The 25,604-nt window shown below is 45.2% G+C and overlaps 2 protein-coding genes across 4 annotated transcripts; both read left to right on the forward strand.

Annotated features, from left to right (window-relative positions):
- Positions 1 to 3,123: 3,123 nt before the first annotated feature.
- Positions 3,124 to 7,291, forward strand: shbg (sex hormone-binding globulin). Its single transcript, XM_041964663.1, has 8 exons — positions 3,124 to 3,260; positions 4,171 to 4,268; positions 4,654 to 4,843; positions 5,001 to 5,162; positions 5,805 to 5,961; positions 6,175 to 6,311; positions 6,497 to 6,701; positions 6,826 to 7,291. The coding sequence occupies exons 1-8, from the start codon at positions 3,165 to 3,167 to the stop codon at positions 6,957 to 6,959; spliced, it is 1,179 nt and encodes a 392-aa protein (XP_041820597.1). The 5' UTR covers positions 3,124 to 3,164; the 3' UTR covers positions 6,960 to 7,291.
- A 1,066-nt stretch (positions 7,292 to 8,357) lies between these two features.
- On the forward strand, positions 8,358 to 25,532 carry neurl4 (neuralized E3 ubiquitin protein ligase 4). 3 transcript variants are annotated; one of them, XM_041964566.1, is made up of 29 exons: positions 8,358 to 8,522; positions 13,300 to 13,804; positions 13,903 to 13,968; positions 14,051 to 14,550; positions 14,784 to 14,895; positions 14,989 to 15,077; positions 15,187 to 15,259; positions 15,588 to 15,861; positions 16,114 to 16,295; positions 16,441 to 16,526; positions 16,611 to 16,773; positions 16,870 to 17,080; positions 17,769 to 17,845; positions 17,924 to 18,002; positions 18,206 to 18,375; positions 18,520 to 18,648; positions 18,844 to 18,989; positions 19,204 to 19,422; positions 19,944 to 20,042; positions 20,133 to 20,285; positions 20,369 to 20,536; positions 20,679 to 20,837; positions 21,062 to 21,241; positions 21,916 to 22,009; positions 22,096 to 22,203; positions 22,283 to 22,427; positions 22,813 to 22,925; positions 23,073 to 23,232; positions 23,361 to 25,532. In XM_041964566.1, exons 1-29 carry the CDS (start codon positions 8,358 to 8,360, stop codon positions 23,563 to 23,565), a joined length of 4,830 nt encoding a protein of 1,609 aa, XP_041820500.1. In that variant the 3' UTR covers positions 23,566 to 25,532. The 3 variants fall into 3 exon arrangements, with proteins under 3 accessions (XP_041820500.1, XP_041820501.1, XP_041820502.1); XM_041964567.1 differs by having other exon boundaries at positions 18,847 to 18,989; XM_041964568.1 differs by having other exon boundaries at positions 18,850 to 18,989.
- Positions 25,533 to 25,604: the final 72 nt, after the last annotated feature.

Raw genomic sequence — 25,604 nt, forward strand, 5'->3', positions numbered from 1 at the left:
TATCTTTTTATTAATTATAGCCCGCAGTTAGGAAATATTCCGCAAAAACTAGCAGCCACATATACATCTCACAGTCACTGTTTAGGAGCTGTTTAATTCTCCCTCTTCCCTCAAGCATTCACTCGCACACTGCACCTCCTCTGACTGAAGTCCATATGTTTCAGCGTGTGTGCGTGTGTGATGGTACCGGGGCGCCTTCTGGTTCAGGCAGGAGTGTCAAAACACAGTGTGACCAACTGCAGGGGCGCATAAGCATCCCCTTGGGTGTGGTTACAAGCCTTTTGCGTGTAGGCGTACGTGTTTCGTGTACGAGACGTGAGTGACTGCGTGAATAAGAAAACCAAAATACTGTACATCTGCCTAAGCAGCAAAACCCCCTGGCAGTATATGGGCCACTTTGTTTTGTTTCGTTCTACAACACTTTTCTGTGGGTTAGTTTCAGTGTAAAAAAGCCTTGCTGTCTCCAATACACTCTCAAGCCATTCCTGTAGACGGACATGTTTGTGTTTTTGGACCATTTCTTATGCCATAGTTTGCCATCACGGTTATCATACAGACCAAAAGCATGCAAATCGACGTATTGTAGTGACTGGACTGGAATCTGGTGGTTATATACAACTATTTACTGTATGTTTTAGTTTAAATGAATGTGCCTCTGCTTTGATATTTAAATAATTATCTATAGTAAGATGTGGATCTGCCAGATTTCAACTGTTAAGGTGCCTTGTTATGGCATAAGAAATTTGAATAGCGAAGGAGCATTTTCTTGAGAAATGACAGTATAATTTGGAGATAGAGTTCATGGCTTTGTTTGCTATGAAGCTGTTCATAGATGTAGGGGTGTGGCTAAACTGTTTTGGTATCGTGTACATGTCTAGGGTAATACTGTGCCATATAGAGCCCACAAAATATGTTAATGTTATTTTTAAAAGATGTTTTAATGTTGCCTGATGACTTTGTCTTTAGATTTGATACAAAGGCTTGTAGCCACAGCTCTCCCAAAGTCTGTAGTCTCCTTTTTCCGACATTCTTCTCGTTCTCTCTCTCCCCTCGTTTCCGTCTCCCTTTCTTCCTCTTTGCTGCAATCAAACAAAATAAAGTATTAACCTGATGACCCAATGAAATCAGCTCTAGTCTGGTCTCATGTTTTGTTTAAAATGATGTCTATTAATCTTTACAAGTTGATATAGTTCTTAATGTGAACCATGTGCTTAAAGCTGGCAGACGGCTGGTTTCATGTTGTCCGATCATCCCTGTGAATCCTCCAGAGAAATGTGCTTAAACGTGGTGAATTGGTAAAAGAACAAATTTAGGACATTCTTTGCACTTCTTTTAAACACATGGTCCACTGCTGTTTACTGCTGTAGCTCGGTGTTAATTTAATATCTTCCCTGTTTCTGCTTGTGAATGTTTTTTTAGTATCTTTGGTTATTCATTCCATATTTTCTTTTTCTTTTATGTAACATTAACCGCAGCTCACGCTCATGTTTTCTCTATTAAAATACAGTTCGTCCTGAAAGTTTGTTCCTGACATTTAAACCAGAGGCTGATTACAGCTTCCTCCTGGCGCAGTCACGAGCTGATTTCATACCATCCTTGAATGAGCACTTTCCCACTAGTGACACTCAGTGGTTCGGCTTTGGTGACTCACTCGACTTTGCACTCGCAAAATACGATCTCAGAGCTAAATTTCTTCTGACAAACTTGAATATGAATGAAAGAATTTCAGACATTTAGCGAGTTTCTCAAAACATTCACGCTGAGATGCCATGAGTGTAACAAAATGGTGCATTCATGGCCTCTGGTTGGTGATTTAAAGTCAGTCAGTGCAGTTTTTCAGCATAGCAGAGCACTAAATTAATTTATCCTAATAGGCGTTTTTTTCACATTTTGACTGGTTGTAGTAGGTAAAGCACAGATGTTACGTATAATATTGATGATTTTTTTCTATTCAGGTGTCCCAGTAAACTATGACAATGGGCCAAATGCACAATACCAGGACAATGAAACGTACCCAGCTAAATGGAACGCAGCCGTCCTTAATGTTATTGTTTACACCTGTGCTTTTTCTACTGCAATATCAAGATTTCCTGCTATAAAAATAGACACATGCTCATTGACAGTAAATAGATATGTGTCAGACGTTTTGCCTGGGGTGTTTTGCCTGGGGTGGCCTGAGTGGAGATATAAATGAAGATATAAATGGTCCTACCAGTAACAGCACAACAGAGTGGTATCATTCATGCATATAATATACAGCTTCCATGCCTTATATAAAAAGAAATTTTACCTCCAAAGAACTTGGGGCGTCTAATCAGGCCAGTGCCAAAATATGTTTTGGCGTGACTCGACATTTCAGATTAACTTTAAATGGTCAACAGCTGAATAATAGGTTGTTTATTGATTATTCATGTCTGTGTGTGTGTCTGTCTGTCTGTGTTTTGCTTTTCCCAGTATTCCCCAGTTATTGCAGCCTTCCTGGAGGGAGACTATCACATGAATGCAGCCAGCAGAAGAGAGAGAAAAAAAGTTTTGTGACTTGAAGCACAGTTCACCTCTCATCTCGCCATTCACTCTACAACACACACACGCACACACACACTGAGTCACAGCCAGCGGTGGTGAATCAAGGTCCCTGTGTAATGGGTAAACACACATCAGTGGTCTGGCTAAGGTTCACCCAGCCTGCAGTCGTGTCCACTCTACGTGAATCATCACAAAAGCTGGAAATCCACAGACTGAGGGAAAAGCGCACTTAATCAAAAATTAAGTTTGCTGAATGTGGAATTATTAATGATATAAGAGCCACTAAGTGACATCTTTTCTCTGCCGCTGACCCTGTACTTTCTAATCTGTGCTCTGTTTGTCTGCTGCTCATTCTTTGTCATTCGCCCACCTACATTTCCACAAAGATCCTCTTAGTTACAACCACACGGTCACGAAGCACTCCCTCCTGGGGATCAATAACCTGCACTGGCCCTGGCATATTTGCCCTCTGGACCCAAGGATGGCATGCCAGCACACACCTCCGCTCCACACAGAGTCTCTCTGCCCCTCGTCCCACCACCGACACCTCAGGCTAGCTGGGAGTCTGCAGACCACCCAAGGGCACAAGGGACTACACACTGGGAGGCCTGGGTGTGTGGATGCACTGACGGACGGCCATGTTTTGGAAAGCAATGGCAGGTGGACTGCTGCTCACTTTCAGCCTCACTCTGCTGGGCTGGGGAGTTGAGGGGCAGGGGAACGGACGGGATAAGGTATGTTCACATGCAATGCCTTTTTATAATGCATGGAATGAATAGTGCACTCGTGTGTGGGTGTGTGAGTGTTAAAATATTCTCATCACTCGCCATCTGAGAGCCTCCACTGGCCAGATTAAAAGGTAAAAAGGAACCGTTTAAAAAGAGAGAAAATCCTCATATGAATATGGTGTATAAATGATCTATGTGTATTTTTTAGCTTTAGTAAATCTCCGTAGAAGTATGAACGGTTCTTGCTGGTTGGTGTTAGCTCACTGTAAAATTTGGAAAAGGTCACACAGTCCTTAAGCGGTTGGAAATACCTGTCTCCGAGGATGGTGATGATGCGTAAATATTTTTCTTGCTGAACAACTTCTGTATTAATTATGATTTATAGGTTGTTTTTCAATCTAGATAAAAAGCCATATAAAAGCTTAATGACACCATCAAAAAAATAATAAATCAAGTCATACTGTACACAGTTCGGATGCTCTCAGGGGCTATCTCAGCATGCCCTCATATAATTTGTTTAGACTTAGAACTTTGCTCAGTTTGTGGGAGGACAAATACGCCACCAGCTGTTTGTTTTTTTAACCGTGATGAATGATTTCTTCCCATTAGCTTTCATGATAGCCGCTGCACACTGATCCTCTGTAGGTGGATGCCATATGGCTCTCTTGTCAATGACCCCACACTGATTTTGCACTTCATTACCACTTAAGAATTTAAGTGACCTCACCTCTTTAACAGTAATTAAAATCCCCCACATTAAAATAGTTTTTAAGTTCAATTAATAATTGAATGAAATTAAACCCTTGGCCGCAAAATACAAGAGCAGGGTTAAATGAAGGTCAACTGTGCAGAACAAAATAGCTGATCTGAATGATTTAGTGTTTAATGAGTACCTGATGGACACCGTGTCTTCCAGAAACAAGTATCAGGCGGAGCTACCGTCTACCTGGGCCAGGATAGAGACATCTGGAGGCCACTGATCCACACAACAGTCAACGTCAGTGAGATCAGCAGGTACATCAGCAGGAGCGAACCGCTGCACCGTGAACGCATCACAGCCACTGAAAACCTGGGCAGAAGGAGGGAAAAGAGGCGCTTGTATATTTGAAAGTAAACTCTGGGGGGAATGAGTGGAAGCAAGTAGGAATTCTGGACCCACTGGAAGACTGTTGATCCTGGCCCCTAATTTTAAAGGCCTTGAATATTAAATAGCCTTTCATTATATTGTCTGCCTCCAACTGTAGGCCCTTAGAAATTACTCTGATTTTTATCCTCTGTCAGTCACACTGCTCCAATGCTAAAAGTGATCAAAAATGGGGAGAATCTGCGTCTTTACCTTCCGTGGGCCTGCACACGCTTGAATGTGTGGCTGTTCTGTTTTGTTCTTCTGTCTCTGCAGTATTAAATCATCCTTCCAGTTTCGGACATTTGACCCAGAAGGTGCAATTTTCTACGGAGACACCAAAGACGGCGAGGACTGGTTTGTTTTGTCCCTAAAAGACGGCATCCCTCTGATGCAGATCAGCAAAGGAGACATCCTCATCAGCGTGGCAGGCGGCACCAAACTCAATGACGGAAAATGGCACACAGTGAGTTTCCAGTATTATTTTAGGAATTAAGTGGCCATGTCTTGAAACAGCACAGATCTCAGGAAACAGCAGTGTGTCGTATTCCAAGTTGGTGACCATATGTTGCAACGCAGGAACTGTTAGTCTGAATTCTTCTTGTGCCCCTGGTGCCACCAAGATGGAGGTGAGCAACCACGGGAAGTTTGTGGTCCTAGAGGTGGATGGCTCCAATGGGCTGGTGGTGGGGATGCAGTCCAAGCAGACCGAGGAGGTCCTTTCAGGTGAACTCCGGCTGGCCCTTGGCGGTGTCCTGATCGACAAGGAAAAGATGATTGTTGAGGTATGGTGTGTTAGTCCGCACTGCCATGAATTTTACTCTGATTTTTCTTGTTCAATTGATTCCAGAAGTCGTTTTGTGCGTATTAAAGGCATTAAGGGTGAAATCATAATAGTTAGTGAGGTTGCATGTCACATCAACAGATCCATCACCATGACAACTGTGTGAAGCTCAGAAAAAGGGTACTAATATTTTACCTTTTAACATTTAAAAGCAAAAAGTGTCTGGTGGCTGGATTGCATTTTGGTTTACTGAGGCTTTAGTCAGCATCTCTGCCTCTCCTGTTTTGGATGTCAGCACAATATTATGAGTCTAAAAAGAAGCTTCTGTTGCTCATCCAGTGGGACACCAGAAACATTAACAAGACCAGAAAAATTACATTTCTGTTGGCGGTTTAAAAATTGAAAATTTATCACACTGCGATGTAGCTGCAGCTTTGTGCCAGAAATACCTCTCCTACATTAGTGTCAACATTCGGTCAGCTATCCTTGGTCATAAAACATGCTACCATAAAACGGGCTTATAAATTACAGTTTGTTTTGCACCAGTAAGGTGCAACAGGGGGTTTGGGAGTGGATTTCTCCGCTTAAGCACCCTGAAACAGGACTGTGTCCCCTAAATTCATTGCTGCCTCCTTTGCTGTAGTTTCAGCCACAGATGGACGGCTGTGTGCGGAAAGGCAACTGGCTAAACCTCAGCGTCCCCTGGGAGACAGAGGCGGAGGAGCTTTGGCCCTGCTATGAAAACGTGCAACCTGGCAGCTACTTCCCTGGCACCGGATTTGCCATTTTCAACACCTCAGGTGGGAACATTCTGCTCAATTATACAAGATATGGGCACGTGCTAACACTCCTTCACAGAATTACAGGTCTGGATCATGCATTCTTTTAGGAAATATCCTTTTATTAATAGATTGCTGTAATCATTTGTGACATGTTAATGGAATAAATGGAGGTGCTTCGCACTCCAGCAGAACTTCTATTCATTTTGTGAGTTATTCTTTTGTCCTCTGCAGTTTTCCCTATTGATGCAGATCATGGGGTCAAGGCTGAACTGTGGGGAGATTTCAGTAAGATGGATGGAACCATTTTGAGCATCAAGGCTCCTGGGCAAGAGCTGATGTTCGCTCTAGTGGCCAATAATAATACAAAGGTATGCAAGTAAATCAGGCATGCAGTCAGACTGCATTTGCCAATAATTCCTTGCATAGTAGAACCAAGGGTGATTTCATAGCGTACATCAAGATTTGCTTAATGCACACAAACAGACACACACAGATTGGAGACCACTGTGACTTCAGAGTTATGTAAAGTTCTGTCTCGGTCTTGAATTTGCAGGAGGTCACACTCACTTTCGGGCAAGAAAAAATCAGCATGAAAGACACAGTCAAGAGACTGGTGGTAACTTTTCGGACTGATTCACTGCATGTGTTTGAAGATGAAGATGACGTTCTGACCACTGTGTCAACAATCGGTACAGGGAGCCACCCTGGATTTTTAACCACATGGGGAGAGGGCCGTCTTGCCGTTGGAGGTCTCCTAGGTGAGATTAAACAGTGATACAATGTCCATTGAAGGTCCTATATTACAGTCAACATAAAAGCATTGATTTGCACATGGTGGCGCGATACAACCTTGTGTATTCCTCTTCCGCTTTCACTTTTCAGGTGAGGGTGAGGACAACGCCGGCTCCCAGTTCTTGACAGGCTGTCTGAAGAAGATCCAGATCCAAGGGAAGGATTTGGACCTGGATTTAGCCCACAAACACACATCAATCTCCTCTCACAGCTGCCCTGCATAGACCATGAAAGCATGCAAATACAATGTGCGGACTACATAGTTGCAGTGGACTCCTTTGGGTCCAGATGACATAAAAAAATACAATATGCAAAAAGGAAAATTGTCTACAAAATCATTAGACAGCTTCTATGGAGCATAACCATAAACTTTCCTATCGGGCTACTAATGGTCAAATGTGGTATTTGTATCTATTAACCTCTAAAATGTGGAGAATTTACAATAAAATATGAATATGTTTTACGATAAATATCTCTCACATTAGCCCCATTTGAACAGAATATGCTGATTAATCTGAGAAATGTGAGTACTGCTGTGACCTTGGTATGTGCTACAGGATGTTTTGGAATAAAATATGATTTTCCTTAATATGGTTGTCCATGAATGTGAATTTTACTGCTGCATTCAAGGCAAAATAAAGGCCAATACTGCTTAGATTTAAACACTGCAATTAAACGCTAATGATAGATACTGAGTGGGGTATGAATGAGGCAGAGATTTAACACATGGGGTTTTGCGCCCTCTAGTGGATGGTTAAAGATAATGTTGGAGTCATGTCATCCAAACAGTAAAACACCACTAGATTCATGTAAAATCCAAAATATTTGCTTACCATCTCTAAAGTAGGATATAATTTTATAGAACTGTTTTGCTGTGTTTTTAGTAAGATTTTGAGGAATGCTTTTTGATAGATGCCTGTGTATTTAAAGTTCATCAGGGTAATTTGTGTATCTGTGTGTAATGTATTTAAAATTATAATAGGATGTTTATAATTAATCTTGATTTTTCTCCTTCTTATTGTTCAAAATTCAAGCAAAAACGTTTATGGCATTATATGAATAATACATTTTGACGACATATTTATGTTTAACTAAACAAAACATGATCCAAAACTTTTTCCATGGTATCAATATCAGTTAAGTAGGGGTGAATGTCTTTCTTAATTAACACAAATTAGTAAGTAAAATGAAATAAATAAAAATAAATTAAACCTGTTAGGGCTTTAGGCCCTTCATACACTAGAGAGGTTTTGCAAGTAGATTCAGTTCATTCTTCTTAAAATGTTCACACATTGAAATCAAAACTATTCACCTTAAACAGACTTCACATTCAGTGGATGCAACATTACTTAGACTAAAGCCAAAAATGAAAACATAGATTTGAATCAGGCCTAAAATAAAATATGAAGGCTTCAAATTATATGTAGCTTAAGTTAAATTTAGTGTCCAAATCATGTTAAAACCAATTTATAATCAAATATCAAGCTTAAAACTGAGTCATTTTATGAATTACAGATATGGGCGCGGTGCGGTTCAGTCGTATTGATTGCAGAAATCTACCGGCTGCCATAACGTTACTGTCGTAAAGCCCGACTGTCGTGAATACTGGCCGCCCACTGAAGATGGCGGCGGAGCTGCATCCGCGGAGCGGAAAGCTGATCGGCCTGTCTAACTCGAACAGAACCGCCCGGCGCAACCAGCCAGTCCAGGAGTTCAACCATGGGCTGGTGCTTAGTAAGGAGCCGCTGAGGGACCGGGATGTCTTCACCGTCCGCATTGACAAGAAGGTAAACAACAACAGGCCCACCGCTGCTGCTTCTCCTTAGCGGGAGTGAGAGCAGCGAGTATGCGGGAGCAGCGCTGGTGGGACGGGCCGGTGGTCAGTCTCTGTCCGCAGTGAGGGGCTTCTGCTGTGCTGGGCGGTTCACACTGCTTGACAGCGGCCACGGTTGATGCAGGTGTTCAGGGGCGAATTAAATACACGGTCAGAGATTTATCCGGGACTGGTGGACTGATTAAACACAATCCTCTGTATAGATTTGTTTAACTCATCTCTAAGCTAACGATAACCTGCTTGTGTTGCCTTGGTACCGTCAGTTAGCCATGCTAATGAGCCGTTAGCAGTAGCAAGCGGCGTGAGCTCATGCTAGCCGGGGCTAGCTATTTGGGGGTCTGTCGTGTGTTGACAAGGGGTTACTGTTGTTTAGTGCACTATAGGAGCTCAACTAAGCTGGTTAACGTAGCTCTGTTTAGTTTGAGTCGGTGACAGTTGTAGGTGCCTGCCAGCCTCTGTCTGTCTGAGCCGATGGCTAATTATACTGCAGTGCTCATACCAGGCTGGGCTATCATAGTGACTCCAAGGCTATGTGTGAACCTAAATAGACACAGTGCGTACAGTAAGGTACTGCTATCTGCTACTACTGTCAGTAATGATATGCACAGTTAAAAGGTCTCCTTCACTATTCACACACTTGATCCAAACCATACAAAGCATATTCTAGCAGTGTTACTGTAATGCATGAGGAGGCTGACCACCAAACCGTATAACTCATTAAAGACTGGTGTCTGTGAACAGTCACTCGTCCAGTGTCATTTATTATTTTGTCACTTTTTGTTCCCAACAATTAGATATTTTCTTTAAAAAAAAAAAATCAACACCCTATGGGGAATCAAAAGGAGTACATATTCGTTGCTCTGCTAACTTTATGTTCATATTGTCCTTTGGTTTATCCAGATCAGATATGATGATGGCCTCATCTCTGCAAACAATGCAGAGAAGCTCTATTTAGATCCGTCACTTGGGAAAGGTCTCTTCTGCCTCGCCAGTGAAAATGTTTTCATTACAAGTACCCTGTACTTCGTACATGCATTGTTTTAGGAGTTCCTTTTTACACCAGTTTGTATTTATTATTTTTCGCCAGCAACTGGCAACATCTGACCAAGATGCAGGTTGCTCACTCTTGATACTACTTCTTCTGTTCAAACCAAGATTTAATAGCTTGCTGTCCTTGAGGATCTCACCCTCTTAACTCTGCTGTGCTGCATGAAGTTGTTTAGTTTGAATATAGTTCGCGATTAAAGAACAAATTCTTTCATCCATAGTTCCCCCATTTCCTTGAATCTGCAGCTTTCATATGACTTTAACATGAGTGCTTGTTTATGGCCTGTGCTATGTGCTCTTGTGACACAGGTCTCTCTCGTATCATATCAATGCCTGTGCACAGTGTTTACATTCTGGCTGTTATCAGCATAGGAGTGCTTGTCTGTTGTAATCGCCTCTGCAGCTTGCAACCCTGCTGGGTTTGTCAACAACATTGCAGCTCTGAAGCCTGTGCCAATGCCAACTGTGCCACATGCAGCATGCACCCTCTGAACAGCAGCGTGTCCGGCCAAGACACAGTTATTCAGAAAATCTACCGTGATGCTCAAAGGCCAGTAAAAGCTAATGTGGTTCAATAGCACCTTACTGTATGCAAATGATTATCTGTCCCTTATGGCGCTCTCAGCCTGATAAGAGCTCTCATAAACAGCCTGATGCTCAGTCATGACATGCATTGCCTGGTTGAGAATCAATACTTTTCCATCCCAGAGCACCCAGATTGGCATGACCGCCCCATCCTCGTCTACTGACATCCACTAAGCTACAGTGGGATGTTAGAAAATGAGCGCAAGAGAACGAGCAGAGGAAGTTATTTATTGGACAAACAGTTTACTCAGACTGGGAGGGTGCTGTCAGTGGTTTAGGGTTTGTATTTAAAGCTGTGGTATCGAGGAATGATCCGGCTTTGTAACGTACATCTCATATATAGTGCATGTGACTTGCAAATGTTGATTGTGATCTGCGACAATTTTGATAAGTCATTTTTCAAGCATTAATGTCAAACATTCTGCAGCTCTAGCTTTGCATTTGTGAGGATTTGCTGCTTTTTTCTATCGTGATAGTGAACCGAATATTTTTGGGTTTGGAACTCGTGTTCAGACAAAATAAGCTACTTGAGGAGGATATTCTATGAATATGTTAGTGCAAATTATTTCAAATTAGCAATAGAATAAAGGTATCAGTACAGAAAGTCTAACTTATTTTTTATAATTGTTATACAACTTAGAAATATACATTGTAGGTAAAGTGTAAAAATCCAGTTTTGTCATCATATCAATATTTTAAATGGTAGTAAAACCTTCCTGTTGAAATGTTAATTTATTCAAAAATGTTGTCCACGTCTCGCCAATACAGAGTTCAGCTGTCACATTTCGTCTGTGTGTGTGTGTGTGTGTGTGTGTGTGTGTGTGTGGTATGTGAGATGAGAAGCTTTTCCCTCTCTGTATCGTCTTAGCAGTGCTCCTCAGTCCCCTGCTTTTGATGCAATTAATTTTTCATTCTTTTCAAAAGCTGTCTAGTGGCCGTACTCGGCATGTATGGCTATATCCTGCAGTTATTGGTCTTTTGAACACAGAGAGAGAGACAGAGAGAGACTGAAAGGCAGACACCCACAGGCTGGCTGTTACGTAAGTGAATGAGCAAGGGAAGGCGATGTCTGTCTCCTCCACACAGCGACCCGGTCAGACTGAGTTACTTCTAAATCTGTTAACCTAGATACCCGGGCTTTCGTAGCACACTGCCTTACATAGCACCTGCCACACAGCTGAGGAGGACACCATGGGAGCAGACGAAGGAGTGGAGGCAAACAGGACAGTGTTTTTTAAATGATATTGATCTCAGAAGAATTCTTCTTTTGTTTTTTTCCTTGGTGCGGAGGTGAGCTGCAGAAAAACATCCCGGGAGCTGGTAGGACTTCAGTGTTATGCTCAAGGTCACTTCACTGGGGTGGATTTCTGCCAACTTACGCTACTGTCCCGTGGCGTACCAGGCGGGGAAAAGGGAAGAGGAGAGCGGTTGATGATTCACCTTAAAGTGTCGGAATACTTTTGACTCGATCGCCTTTTTCTTGTGGAACAACCTGCATGGCTTTTGTTGGATGTCGTTCTCCGGGGGGCAGCGGGTCAGGTGGAGTGCAGCGAGCCAGGAGGTCACTCCTCAGTGGGATGATGTGGGTTCGTGCCCCTGTGTGTCGGCAAGCATCTGCTGGGCTGAAGTGTCTCTAAACAGGACCCCCAAATCTCCACCAGCTGCACCGACTCCGCTCGATAGCTGACACTGCACTCTGTCATCGACATCATGGAGGCAAAACCCGTGGAAAAAATAGAACTCAGCCCTGGAGATCAATAGAGTATCGCATTATTGTGAGCTTACGCTGAGTTTCGTCTGTGTGGGAAGAAATGGAAGTCTTGGGCTGCATGTTACGCGATATGATTCCAATGTCATGCAAAGACAAAAGGAGTTTCACAGTGAAACACTTGTTTTGTTTTTCATGCCTTAAACCTTCCGTGGAAAGCAAGATCGTGGAGGTGAAATCTGCTTGCTTAAATATTGTTTGCTTTGTGTGCACAGGTTTGATCATCGCAACTGAGCCACACAGACGTCTGTGTTTCCGTGAGAGTTTGTTTCTGTTATCATACAGTAGAAAGAAGAAACATGATCAGGGAGGTGGGAGCGTTAGCTACGGCTGTCACCTGGCAGAGTCAGGCAGGATTTCTAAATCACTCCACCTTTAGTTGAGTGACACAAAGGTCTCCACAGATTTTCTCGATTCCAGAAAGTAGGAAAGGAAAAAATGGAGAGTGGATAAAAGCTTCCAAAACTTAGTTGGACTGACAAAGGGAACTGATTACAGTCTTCTGATTTCATGGTCAGCTCATTAAACAAAATGTTCAACACTTGCAAAATGACATTTGTTTTTTGTGGGATTAGTTGACCATGAAGCCAGCAAGATGTATTACTGTATTTTTTTCTCTGATCTGTTCTCCTGGACCTGGTCTAAATATAGCACAGGATGTGCACTCTGCTACCTTTCTGCATCAATATGATTTTAACGTCTCATCTTGGAAGTTGGCTGCTGGTGCTACAGTAGTGTGTGATGGTACGTGCCATTGGCTGGTTCTTTAAGGAGAGCACCGGTAATGAGAAATTAATTTGTTTGACCCTGGGTTAATTTTTTTCACACGCTATTTGACGTTAATAACGGGGATTGTTGCGTACTGCCAGACATGCAATCATTGCTGCTACTTTTTGCCGGCACATAGCTCAGTTTGTTTCCTTCGTGTGGCTGTGTTCACACTGTCCTGTTTCATTTTCAAAGGAGCGCTCCCTGAGCCACGTTCTTCACTGACAGAGTGACTAAAAATAACAAGATGGATCATACAACAAGGCACACTTTGTTTTCCATAGATATCTACCTGCAGTTTTTAGCACAGTGCTTCACTCTTTGAACATCACAGCTTCGACGCGTCCACACTGAGTCTCAGAGTAACAGCTGCTGACAACTGTTTCGATGCTGCTTTTTCTTTCTGGATCTGTTATTGTAGTTGCCAGTGAATTTTTCATAGTATCTATATAAAACTCTCATTATAGTAAAAATGGAGTGTTGAGATAGCTTGTGCATGCCATGATGTGTCTTTATTTGTATGTCTTGATAGTGTAAGTATTCAGTAAGTCTTTTCCCTCAGGTGAATTCGTGGAGCGGCTCCATTGAGATTGGCGTCACGGCACTGGACCCCGCCGCGCTGGACTTCCCCAGCAGCGCCACAGGCCTTAAGGGCGGCTCCTGGATCGTGTCAGGCTGCTCGGTGCTGCGCGACGGCCGCTCAGTCCTGGAGGAGTACGGCCGAGACCTTGACCAGCTAGCCGAGGGCGACCGGGTGGGCATTCAGCGCAGCTCCCGCGGGGAGCTCCACCTCTGGGTCAACGGGCAGGACTGCGGTGCAGCCGCGAGCGGCTTGCCGCCCAAGCTCTGGGCGGTGGTGGACCTGTACGGCAAATGCACTCAAGTGACGGTGGTGAGCTGCGAGCCGCCGCCGCCCTCCACGGAGAAAGAGACAATAGAGCGGGAGGACGTGGAGGAGGAGGATGAAGAGGAGGAAGAAGTGGTGGTGTGCGGCGTTCGGGAGGATGCGGGGATCACGGCACTGATGAATGTGGCAGCAATGAATGGAATGATGAATGGAGATGAAGGTAGGGTTTTTTTTAAATAAACGTGGTTCTTTTTTACCAAGCTGCATTCTGGGATTTGTTCTCACACGTTGCATCCCTGTCACTCTCCTGTCCGTCAGTGCCTGAGCTTAGCTGCAGTCACAGCAGACCAGACAAGTTCCCCAACAGCCTGGAGCCTGACACGGGTAAGAAAATCCTCCTCAGATCAGTTGATGGACGTTGTGCAACATGACCAGTATTGACATCTTCTTCTCTCTCTCTCTTCAGTTCTAACTGAGCACCAACTCTTTGACGTGTTCAACAACGCAATAGTATCTTTCTATCGCTCTGAGGATGAGGGCGGAGGGGAAGATGGTGGAGGCGGAGGAGGAGCAGGCGGCGGAGGGGGAGGAGGAAATGCCGGAACTGACTCCTCGTCCAGAAATGACAGGGGGAACAGCAGCAGCAGCAGCAGCAGCAGTGGAGGGGGTGCTGTCAACAGCGACAGTGGAACAGGGACAACAGCAGGAGGTGGAGGAGGAGGAGCTGGCGGTGCCGGAGATGGTGGAAATACTAATAACAGTCCAGCGGGTAACGGAGGGGTTGGGCTGGGGGTGGTGACGGGTGGGATGACCACCAACGACGCGCTGCTCTTCCACGAGAAATGTGGCACGCTGATCAAACTGAGCAACAACAACAAGACGGCGGAGCGGAGGAGACCGCTGGACGAGTTCAATAACGGCGTGGTGATGACCAACCGGCCGCTCCGACACAACGAGATGTTTGAGGTGTTTACAACCACACAACTCAGTGCTGGGATGCTTGTTCATATATGAATAATGGAGTTCAAACCTCAAACATGTTTAATTTCTAAGGCAGGCAAACACAAATTTCAGAAATTTCTGTACTTCACGTCTGAACGTCTGGTGATAGTCATCACTGTGTGCTTGAGGTGGAACAGAGATGATCTCTGCATTGTCAGTACCAGAGATGTTTGAATGTATTTCTGTCTTACTTTCAGATCCGCATTGATAAGCTAGTGGACAAGTGGTCAGGCTCAATAGAGATTGGCGTGACCACACACAATCCCAACAATCTGGACTATCCTGCAACTATGACCAATCTGCGCTCAGGTAACACACACGCACACACACAAAGAGTCGAAATGGCACTAAATAAAACAGGAGTTGTCGTGTTAATTACATCATTCTGGCCGTTTATATCAGGTACAATCATGATGAGTGGCTGTGGGATTCTGACCAACGGGAAAGGAACCCGCAGGGAATACTGTGAATTCAGCCTTGATGAACTTCAGGTTTGTGACGACACACGCACACATTTCGCTCTGCCACCAGCCGTGCATGTGCATGTGTGTGTGTTTGGTTTTTGTATAATCTGTATCACCTCCTCTCCTCCACGTGTAGGAGGGAGATCACATTGGGTTGATGCGCAAAGCCAGCGGAGCGCTCCATTTCTACATCAATGGCATCGACCAAGGTGAGACGGCTCGTGAGGGGAAAGGAGGGCGGGCTGGAGGCGGATGGCCGCAGTGGTTTGATGGTGATGGTTGTAAATGAGTGATTGAGGAACACCCAGCCAATCAGCTGAGAGCAGAAAGATGAAACCAAGTGGAACATGAACATATCTTTTTGTTTTTTATAGGTAAATAAAAAGAGTTCATGACTTTTGGCCACAAACTGAGACTGTTAGCAGCATCAGCGCGGACAATACGCACAATCAATTCTTAGAAAAACAAGAAATACTGTTACTGAGACTGCTTGCTGATGGAAGTCTTGGCTCATGACCACTTGGTGTCTTTCCCCAGGTGTTGCGGCAGCCCAGACCCCCGGCGTGGTCTACGGCGTGGTCGACCTCTACGGCATGGCCGTCAAAGTCACCATAGTCCACAACCACAACCACAGTGACCGCCTCAGACGCAACAACGCCATCATGAGGGCTCTATCGCCAGATGTCGGCCGGCCCAGGCCAGCTCTCTCCCTCACCCCAGACACAGAGGGGCCCGACCGGCTGCTCTTCCACACCAACTGTGGCCAGAAGGCCGCCATCATCAGCGACGGCAGGACGGCGCTGCGGCCACAGTGAGTCCACCTCTTATCCCCAAGGTTAAATTCCAGCAATAAACAGCTAAAAAACTCTCTCATGAAGTTTATTATGTAATGCATACAGCTGGCAAAACATGTGGCATCCAGATGTTTTTAGTGTAGGCTGTATCATTTAATTTGTGTCAAAAACAGCATTTGCAATGGAGGAATGTGTAGAAACGGCCTACACGCGCACTTTAAAGATTAAAACAGCGGTACACTCATAAGTCAACAACGCTGCTTCCACAGCGCGACTGATGACTTCAACCACGGCGTGGTCCTGAGCAGCCGGCCGCTGCGCTCCAATGAGGTGTTCCAGGTTCGCATCGACAAAATGGTGGACAAGTGGGCGGGCTCCATCGAAATCGGCGTCACAACGCACAACCCTGCATACCTGCAGCTGCCCTCCACCATGACCAACCTGCGCTCAGGTGAAAATATAAAAACGCTGAGATACTGATGAGTGTTGGGTGATGTGGAAATTGTGTTACTGCTACATTTCTCTGTAAGTTTGGAAAAGTTTCAAACAGGAAAAAAAAACTTTTTTTTTTTTTTTGCTGCGTTATTGTTTTCCAGGGACGTGGATGATGACGGGGAATGGCGTAATGCACAACGGAACAACAATCCTGGACGAGTATGGACACAACCTGGACCGGCTCAAGGTGAGTGATATTTCCTTTTTATCACTCAGCTGACCTACTCCTTTGCAGTAATCCCTTTTTAAACCCCTTTTTCCCGTCTTGCAGGCTGGCGACACAGTAGGCGTAGTGCGGAAAGAAGATGGCAGCCTCCACTTCTTTGTAAACGGTGTGGCTCAGGGCCCAGCAGCCTGGAACGTCCCTCCCAGTGTCTATGCCGTGGTGGACCTCTATGGCCAGGCTGCTCAGGCCACCATCATGGACGACATGGGTGAGAGAGGGAGGAAGTGGAACAGTTAGGCTAAAATAACTGGGATTCTGCTTCAAAATATGTGAACTCCTATCTGTCTCCCCTCCTCTGCCTCAGTGGACCTTCCCCCTCTCCCAGAGGACAGCTCGGAGGGCCCCACGGCCATGTCCCCCGGGAGCCCCTGCTCAGTAGGTGGGGCCAGCACAACCAACGACCTGCGTTTCCACCAGCTACACGGCACCAACGCCGTCATCACCAACGGGGGGCGCACTGCCCTGCGTCAGAACTGCCGCAGCGAGTTCAACGACGCCATTGTCATTTCCAACAGGTGATGAAACGAACGACTAAGAACCTTTAGTGACTCATATCCATCTACGGATCATAGACATTGCGACTAATGTCTGCTCAAGACAGCGAGCACGCTGTGAGCGACACATTTCGCCCCACATTTAGATTTTCATTCCAAGCGGATCGGTAGTCTCACAACCTAACAGCTGGTGCAAGTCTCAGCTTATGCAGTGACTTGTTCTAATAAACGAGCAGCTTCTGCTATCCGTGCGTCAATGTTAATTCCAAATTACCTGCAGAAGGTGACAGAAGGTAAGGAGGCAATTTCAGTTGTCTTTTAATTAAAGCTCATTTGTGGGGCAGGTTGACAACAACCCAGCAGAGCGCAGAGTGTTTTAAGCTTTTCGTCACAGAAGTATGTCTTTAGACATTTTTGAGCACTACACTGAGTAAGTAGGATATATTTAAGGCATGCTTTGTTAAAACCAACCACAACCAGTCATTGTTATTAGTATCTGTTCAAGTAGTCACCAGATACAAACAGGTAATGAGCAGCTTGACATGGTATTTACATGCGGCAGTGTAGGCAAGGTTCTGAATAAATATTGAAACCTGTAACACTGAGTTCTCCTGTGAGCTTACAGCAAAGATTAAGCAGCGTTCAGTGACTGTGTCATCCGTGTCGTCATGGATCTGCCTCAGGATTTAAACTTGTCGCCTCCTTCTAGGTGCCTTCGAGATGGAGAGCTGTTTGAAATCATTATTCAGAAGATGGTGGACCGCTGGTCGGGTTCAATAGAAGCAGGTTTGTCTCTTCTACAGCATTTCGCACATATTTGAATGTATTTCACGAATGGTCACCGCTGACTTCCTGTGTGTCCAGGAGTGACGGCCATCAGGCCAGACGAGCTCGAGTTTCCCAACACGATGACTGATATCGACTATGACACCTGGATGCTCAGGTAGAAGATGTATAACTGTATATTTGTGCACTTTACTGAGTTTTTATAACTTGCACCAAGCTGTTATGATGATGTACTCGATGTTCTCAACCTCTTTTATAAGTGTATTTTTTTGTTTGACGATTGGAAAAAGTTTAAAGTACTGTGAAAAAAGAAATTCCTCAACTCAGAATCTTTTTTTTTCTGGCTTAATTTTCCCACAGTGGAACGGCCATCATGCAGGATGGCAACACGATGCGCAACAACTACGGTTGTGACCTGGACTCCCTGACCACAGGCTCGCGGATTGGCATGATGCGCTCAGCCAGCGGCGACCTCCACTATTACATCAACGGCGTGGACCAAGGTGTCGCCTGCTCCGGTCTGCCTCCAGGTAAAGGAGCAGTTAATAGACGTCAGAAATGTGAAATCAGGACTTGGCTGCGGCACAGATATGGTTGACCACTGGCTTGAGTTAGGAGTGCATGTTTTCTTTTGATGACCCAGTACCTCATTTGTGTCTCTCTCTGACTCTCAGAGGTGTATGCTGTGATCGACCTGTATGGCCAGTGTGTCCAGGTGTCCATCACCAGCTCCTCAGGCCCGCTGGACAACAGCCTCTGTACCAGCAACATCACTGAGAAGAGCTTCCCCATCCACTCACCAGGTCAGGGAAGATAATTCATTTTAACCATGATGATTTCAAGGCTGAATTTGAAAATACTCCTTGAAAAGTGCTTTAATATTTGCAATTAAATGATCCCTTCATCATATTTGTGTGTCATCTCCTGATGTGGAAATTAGCAAGCGTTAAATAGTCATGATCCCGTGTATTAATTAGTGTGTTTCTGTGTGTGTGTAGTAGCAGGCGTTGCCCATCGGCTCCACAGCAAACACGGCAAGAACGTGGTGCTGCTCGGTGAGGGCTGCCAGGCCGTCAGAGTTGGAGGTTACGCTCACGGCATCGTGTTCAGTGCGAAGGAACTCAAAGCAGACGAGCTGTTTGAGGTAAATGAAGGGCTCGAAGAAGTGCTCTGAAAGCAAAGCTGCCCTCCTCCCTTGTCATTTGTGAAATAATGTGCACATTAACCTCTTAAACAGAAGCATCTGCATATGCTCGAAATAGAATTTGCTTCAATAGAAATGGTTCATGTTTTCCCTCCACTAGCTGCTACCACTTGTTTTTGCTCTTTCCTGATTCCTCTGTGTCTGCCCTCTGCAGGTGAGGATTGATGAGGTGGATGAGCAGTGGTGCGGTTCGCTGCATATCGGTCTGACCACGCTGGCACCCCCCGAGCTGCCATCCTGCCCGCTGTCAGGTCTCTCCCCCTCCCTCCCGCAGCTCCGCACCAAGGTCACCTGGCTGCTCTGCGGCTCCGAGGTCCGTCGCAACGGTGTGCTGCAGCGCCAGAACTACTGCTGCTCACTGGACCGGCTGACGGTAAGCTGCACCTCCCCGCTCCGTGAGGAAAATCGCTTCGCTCCGAGTCCGGCAGCTCGTCAGGGCTACCCCTCAGATTTACAGTCAGCTCAAAATGTTGCAGATTGCTTAGACACAGTTAGATCGGGTTAGAGGTCATATGAAAGATACAAAACTGCAGTGCAAATAAGAAGCAGCCACAGTGGGATCACTCACAGTCCACACCTATGAATGCATTCATATTTAACATTGCACACGGAGAAATGTGGTAGATTAGCAGCACAAAGCCATTATTTAATATTTACCTTAAGGTAAGAAAAACACATGCACACGTACCTGAATCCTGAATATTTCATTCTTATTTTCTCCCACAGTCGATAGTAGAAGGAGTTATGACATTCTGCGGTTGCTTAAAGTCGATTTAACACAATTCAATTAGTAACAGGTTGTTAATTTTCTCAGTAGATGTTTGCTCTTCTTGATTAAAAACAAATCTCCGCTGCCAGGCCTCATTATTGCTTTTAATTGATTGATCCTCACAGGTTGGGAACCGTGTGGGTGTGAAGAGGTGCAGTGACGACACCATGCACATCTTTATCGACGGAGAGGACATGGGACCTGCAGCGACTGCAGTGGCCAAGGTACATACACACACACACACACACACATCTGCAGTACACAGCTACTTGGTCCCACGCTGCCATCCAGCACCTCTATGTGGCCCATTGCAGAATGTGTATGCAGTTTTGGACCTGTACGGGCGGATAACAGCGGCGTCCATCGTGAGCTCTTCGTTGATGGAGGACATGGAAAGCGTCAAGGCGCCCTCGCTCTCCTCAGACAGCTGCAGCGAAGGAGAGGAGGACAGCACCCCCGTCAGAGAGGTAGGAGCCTAGAGAGCGGAGAGTGCCGGCAGTTTAAAGAGCCTGAAAGTGAGACTCATCGCGTCACCTCTTGTCGCCTCCAGGTTGAGACGGAGCCGTGCGCGCTGGTGCCCACCGTCATGGCGTTCCTGGAAAACCATGGCAAAAACATCCAGTTGTCCAACCAGAACCTGACTGCAGCCAGAGTCTCCAGCTACAACCAGGGCCTTCTGGTCACCGCCCAGCCGCTGGCTCGCCAGCAGCTGTTCCAGGTACCTTTTCAGTACATTTTGGCGTCTATATGTGGTCCAGGTGGCTACGATTCAGGTTCATTTCCTTTGTTAAATGTGTAAAAGGTTGCTTTTATTTTCTTGGTAATATACCTCCAGCCTCTCTTTCTTTCTTGGTCACCAGTTTCAGATCGATCGCCTGAACCCGTCGTGGACGTCGTCGCTGTCGTTGGGGGTGATCGGTCACTCCCCCGACCGGCTCAACTTCCCCTCCACAGCGTGTTGTCTGAAACGCTCCGCCTGGCTGCTGCAGAGAGACTCCGTCTTCCACAACTCCCTGAAGGTAAACACACACGCTTAAAACTGATTAGAGAAAACTGAAAATTGATTTTTGTCTTGAGTGTGTCTCGCTGACATCAGCCTCATTGACTGATTGATTGATCTCTTCTCATTTTTCTTCCCGCTCTCCTTTCTTGCATTTTCCCTTCTTTCACTGTGATCTCTTGGCTCATTTTTCTTTTCTGTCCTGTTCAAACCTGTCTTCGTGCTAATCATTTTTTTCTTCAGATATGTGAGAACTATGGTCCTAATCTGGACACTTGTCCGGAGGGGACGGTGTTGGGTCTGCTGGTGGACGCCAACAGCTGTCTCCACCTGTACGTCAACGGCATGGACCAGGGTGCGGCGGCGCAGGACATCCCTTCGCCCTGCTTCCCCTTCATCGACCTCTACGGCCAGTGTGAGCAGGTCAGTGCTACAGACACATACGTACTCCACCACAGTCACTTTGTCCTGTTCCACTCTGGTTTCCTAATGTGTCATGAGTCAACTTTGTTTCCCTACAACAAAATCCTCCTATTTTTCTCCATCACAATGTCAATTTTATAAGAATATGATCTCAGGGGCTAAACAAAATAAATTCAATTCGCACTCAGGTCTAGTTTCAGTATCGTGTTTGGAATGTGTTAAGTTAAGAAACAGTGTGACTTCTTTAATAAAGATATAGCAAATTTCACCCCAACCCTCCAGTCAGTCAGGGTCATTAGAGCAAAACAAACAGGAGCAATACATTATTTATTTTTCAATTGACAGGTTAATAAGATGAAAATGGAAAAAAAAATGCACATTGCAATTTTCTAGAACCCCAAATAACATCTTCACATTACTTGTTCTGTTTGATCAACAGTCCAACATTCAGAAATATTCAATTTAAGAATCAAATGAAGCAGAGAAAAACCATAAATCTTCAAGACACGGGAACCAGCATATGTTTTTGTTTGATAAATGACTTAAGCGATTAATCAATGATCTGTCCTGGCAGTTCATTTTCTGGTGAACAACTAATCAATAATGATTTCAGCACAACATCAGTATGTACTGAACCCCAAGATATGCTAATAATCGTTGTGTTGTTATGGCAGGTTACTATAGTAACAAACAACGTGCCAGCGGTGGGTGGAGAGAGCGGTGAGACCCGTTGTCAGGGCGACATGGAGAAGGCGGACATGGTTGACGGTAGGAAGCCGGTGCTCATTGTTTGTTCCTCTCTTCATTTCATCCGCTCGGCTCGGTTTTGACTTTTTGTCGCTGCGTTTTGACAGGAATCAAAGAGAGTGTGTGCTGGACGCCCCCTCCAGAGGTCAACCCCAACAAAACCTGTGAGTACCAGGCGCTGTGCTCACGCTTCAAGGACCTGCTCACGTTACCAGGTGAGTCTCATTCCAGCCCTCCCGCCACCGGCTCTGTCTCTAAAATCATGTGACATTCCCCGTCTGTCTCCTCTGTCAGATGGTTATTTTAATGAAGACGCCAAGTACAACCTGTGCTACTGTGAGTCCTGCCACAAGCTTCGAGGTGACGAGGCTTATTACAAGAGAGGAGAGCCGCCCCGGGACTACGCCCTGCCCTTTGGGTGGTGCCGCTTTGCCCTCAGGTGAGAGGATGATCTCACAGTCACATGCATGATAGAGCAGTGAGCTATTGAACGAATCAGTGTGAGGTTATGAGTTTTGAGAAGGTACATGTCATGAACAACAGCGGTGTACTTTCACTCAGTACCAGGGTGAAAGGTTATAAATATGGTTGGATACACCTTTAATTTCACCACGGACTGTAGGAGGTAATGAGTTCTAGATGATGCTTGGAGAGAAAGACATTACGTGAGCATAATTTCTGACTTTAAAACTCAAAGCCAATATGCGAAGCTAATTTATTTATTCATACAATATAAAACAAAAGGGACATTAACACAAAATATGGCGTCAAGGGATCTGTACAGGCTTCGTGCGTCTGCAAGTGATCGTGTCCTCTCTGTGCAGGATCAAGCCCCACTGTGAGGTTTCCAATGCACTGAAGAAGTGGCACATCGCGTACCACGGAACCAGTGTAGGAGCCCTGCGACGCACGCTGGACCACAGCCAGCTGCTGCCTGGTAAATCAGCGACTGAGCTCCCTCATTGAGTCCAGAGCTGTTTTGGAAAAGTGTTCGTCCGCTGAAATTCTCCACTTGTGAAGCTTAAGCTTCTAAAACTAAGAGCGTTCAGTTGCCTGAACTGTAAACGTCGTTTTGTTGCCGCAGGGACGTCGTCCATCTTCTCAGTGTCCCCGGTGAAGGCGGAGGGGCCAAATGGCTACAGCGAGCCAGAGGAGAACAGCGCCCCCGGCAGGGAGGTTCCCAGAGTGCGGCTCTCCCCCACTATGCGCTACTCCGGCATGGAGATCTTTGCCCCCAAAGTGCAGTAAGTCCACCTGGTCCAGAAAATCACTCATACATTAGTTCTGCTTGTTTTTTTTATGCACATTTTTGCCTTTGGACAACCTGTAGTGGAGAGCAAACACTAACTGATACTCCTCCTCCCTCATGCAGATTTCAGGACCCTCGCTCTCACCGCTGCCACCAGGCTCAGGTGGGATTCCAGGTGTGCGTGCGTCCCGGCTCCTACAAGGTGGGCCCCCAGACGCTTGGCAACAGCGAGCCCCTGGACCCGCGGTTCAGCAACTCAGAGATCGAATGGATCACTAAGGAGCAGGGCGGCACGCTCCTCTACGGACTGCTCATCCGGGTGGAGTGATTGGAGCGACGGGGGAGGCATTCGGGTGGAAGCGGGGAGGGTCTGTGTGGCGCCCCTCGTACTTTTAATAAACTGACAACCAAATCCAACCCCTGCCTTGAGCGAGAGACTCCTCTGGAATCCAGCTGTTCCTACTGTGGATTGTTGACAATTCAGCATTATTGATTTGTTTTGTTTATTTTGTTGGATTTTTTTTTGGTTGTTTGCTCTTGGACTCTTTTAACGGCCGGGGGCTACGGCGGTTTCAAAGGACAGACACTGCCTGCACTTTATGTTTCGGACACTTGTGGGCGATTTTTAAACTAACTTCTCATGACACGTTAGTTCATTCGCTACTTTTAGCGTTTTTTTTTTTTTTGCCACCTTTTTGTTCTCGTTCTTTCTTACATATTTTCTTCCACCCTCACAAACAGCTATTTTTTCTTCTTTCTTTTGGTACTTATTTTAACACGTACTCATCTCTGGTCAGTGTTTTTATTTTGGGAGGAGCTGTCCCCTGCCAACCTGCACGTTAACGGACTGTCACCTAAAAAGACTGAAGACGTGGGTCAAAAAGACGAAACGATAAAATAGAGTGACCAATGTTTTCAAAAAAAAAAAAATAGGAAAAAACAAAAAACAGACACTTGAATCTGAGAATGAACCCAAGAGTGTCTTGTGATTGTGACTTCTTTTGGGGTGGGGGGAAGATTTTAAAACTGGAGGAAGAAAAAATGTTTACACATGTACTGTACGTTGCTGTCCTCTGCGTGTCTCACCATTAGCAGTCCGGATACTTTGTCAGTCCTGTTTGCGTTTCTGTTCCGGCCCAGCACCGCTTCTGTCCGGCCTTGGCAAATGGAAAACATTTGCCGGCTTTAAACTGTGGAAGAAACTGGAAGGTGTGACAGTAAAATGGATGTCTGGGAAAATAAAAAAAATCCCACATCTTTTTTGGAAGCTAAAAATTGCGTGTCAAGCTAACGAATAGCAAAATATGCTCTGGAACTTACAGCTTGTGTTACAGCCAAGAAGATCCATCATGAGATCTTTAAAAATATACATATTTACCTCTAGACTTGGTAGGTTTTGATAGAGGAAAAAGGGAAACGCGGATTTGCTTTCCTGCCGAGAGGCAGATGAGAGGATTGAGTGCGAAAGTCAATCTTTTCACCTGCCAAACTCAGCAAGAAATTTCCCGAACTGACTTTTTTTTTTTTTTTTTGTGACATGGTTAAATGGACTGAAACCAAAAGGTTTAAGTGGTTTTTTCCACATCACTCCCACTGTCTCGCTTCCCCACATCGTTTACTGTAGAGCCACTCACGCTTCCACTCCGATCCAGCCATCCGTCATGTCTGACTCTGTTTACCTGGCAGGACCTCCGGAGCCGACAACGAGGAGTTTTAAGGTCAGCAGGAGGACAAGTGGTCTGCATCCCACGACCTACGCTGGTGTTTACATGTGAATGTCATTAATTAGGGCTCTTTTATTTCAACTAACATCACAGATTTACTTTTGTCAAATGTTTATACATGGGTTTTATTTGATCCAAAACATCCGCCTAATGGTTGATTGTATGTGAACAGCTTTCCAAAGCGCTTTCTTTCTTTCTCACCGTTCTCAATCCTGTTGCCAATTTGATAAAACCTGCTACAGAACATGAAAACCCCGACTTTTTTTTTTTTTTTCCCCCAAGGCACAGTTTTGATGAGTCAAACTCAATACAATTAACGAAGCTCAGTCACCTTCTAAGAGCAGCTGTGATCTGACTGATGGAAGATCTTCGGGGTTTGGCAAAGGAAAAACTTCCAATCAAAAATGTGAAGATTATTATTATATGGGTTATTTATGGCCCAGTGCTGCTTTGTACAATTTAATTTGTATTTTCTTTTTTTTGTTTTCTGTATGTTGCGTTGTACAGGCTGTTACATAACAAATCATATCTTCCTGATTTATAAAAAATAAACTGACTGACAGTATGCACAGAAGGATGGTGACAGTGTTTGGGTTTTTTTTGTTGGCTGTAAAAACAAAAAGATGCCATGAAGAAAAGACAA

Source organism: Chelmon rostratus, chromosome 23 (assembly GCF_017976325.1).
Source record: "Chelmon rostratus isolate fCheRos1 chromosome 23, fCheRos1.pri, whole genome shotgun sequence".
Taxonomy (NCBI): Eukaryota; Metazoa; Chordata; class Actinopteri; order Chaetodontiformes; family Chaetodontidae; genus Chelmon; species Chelmon rostratus.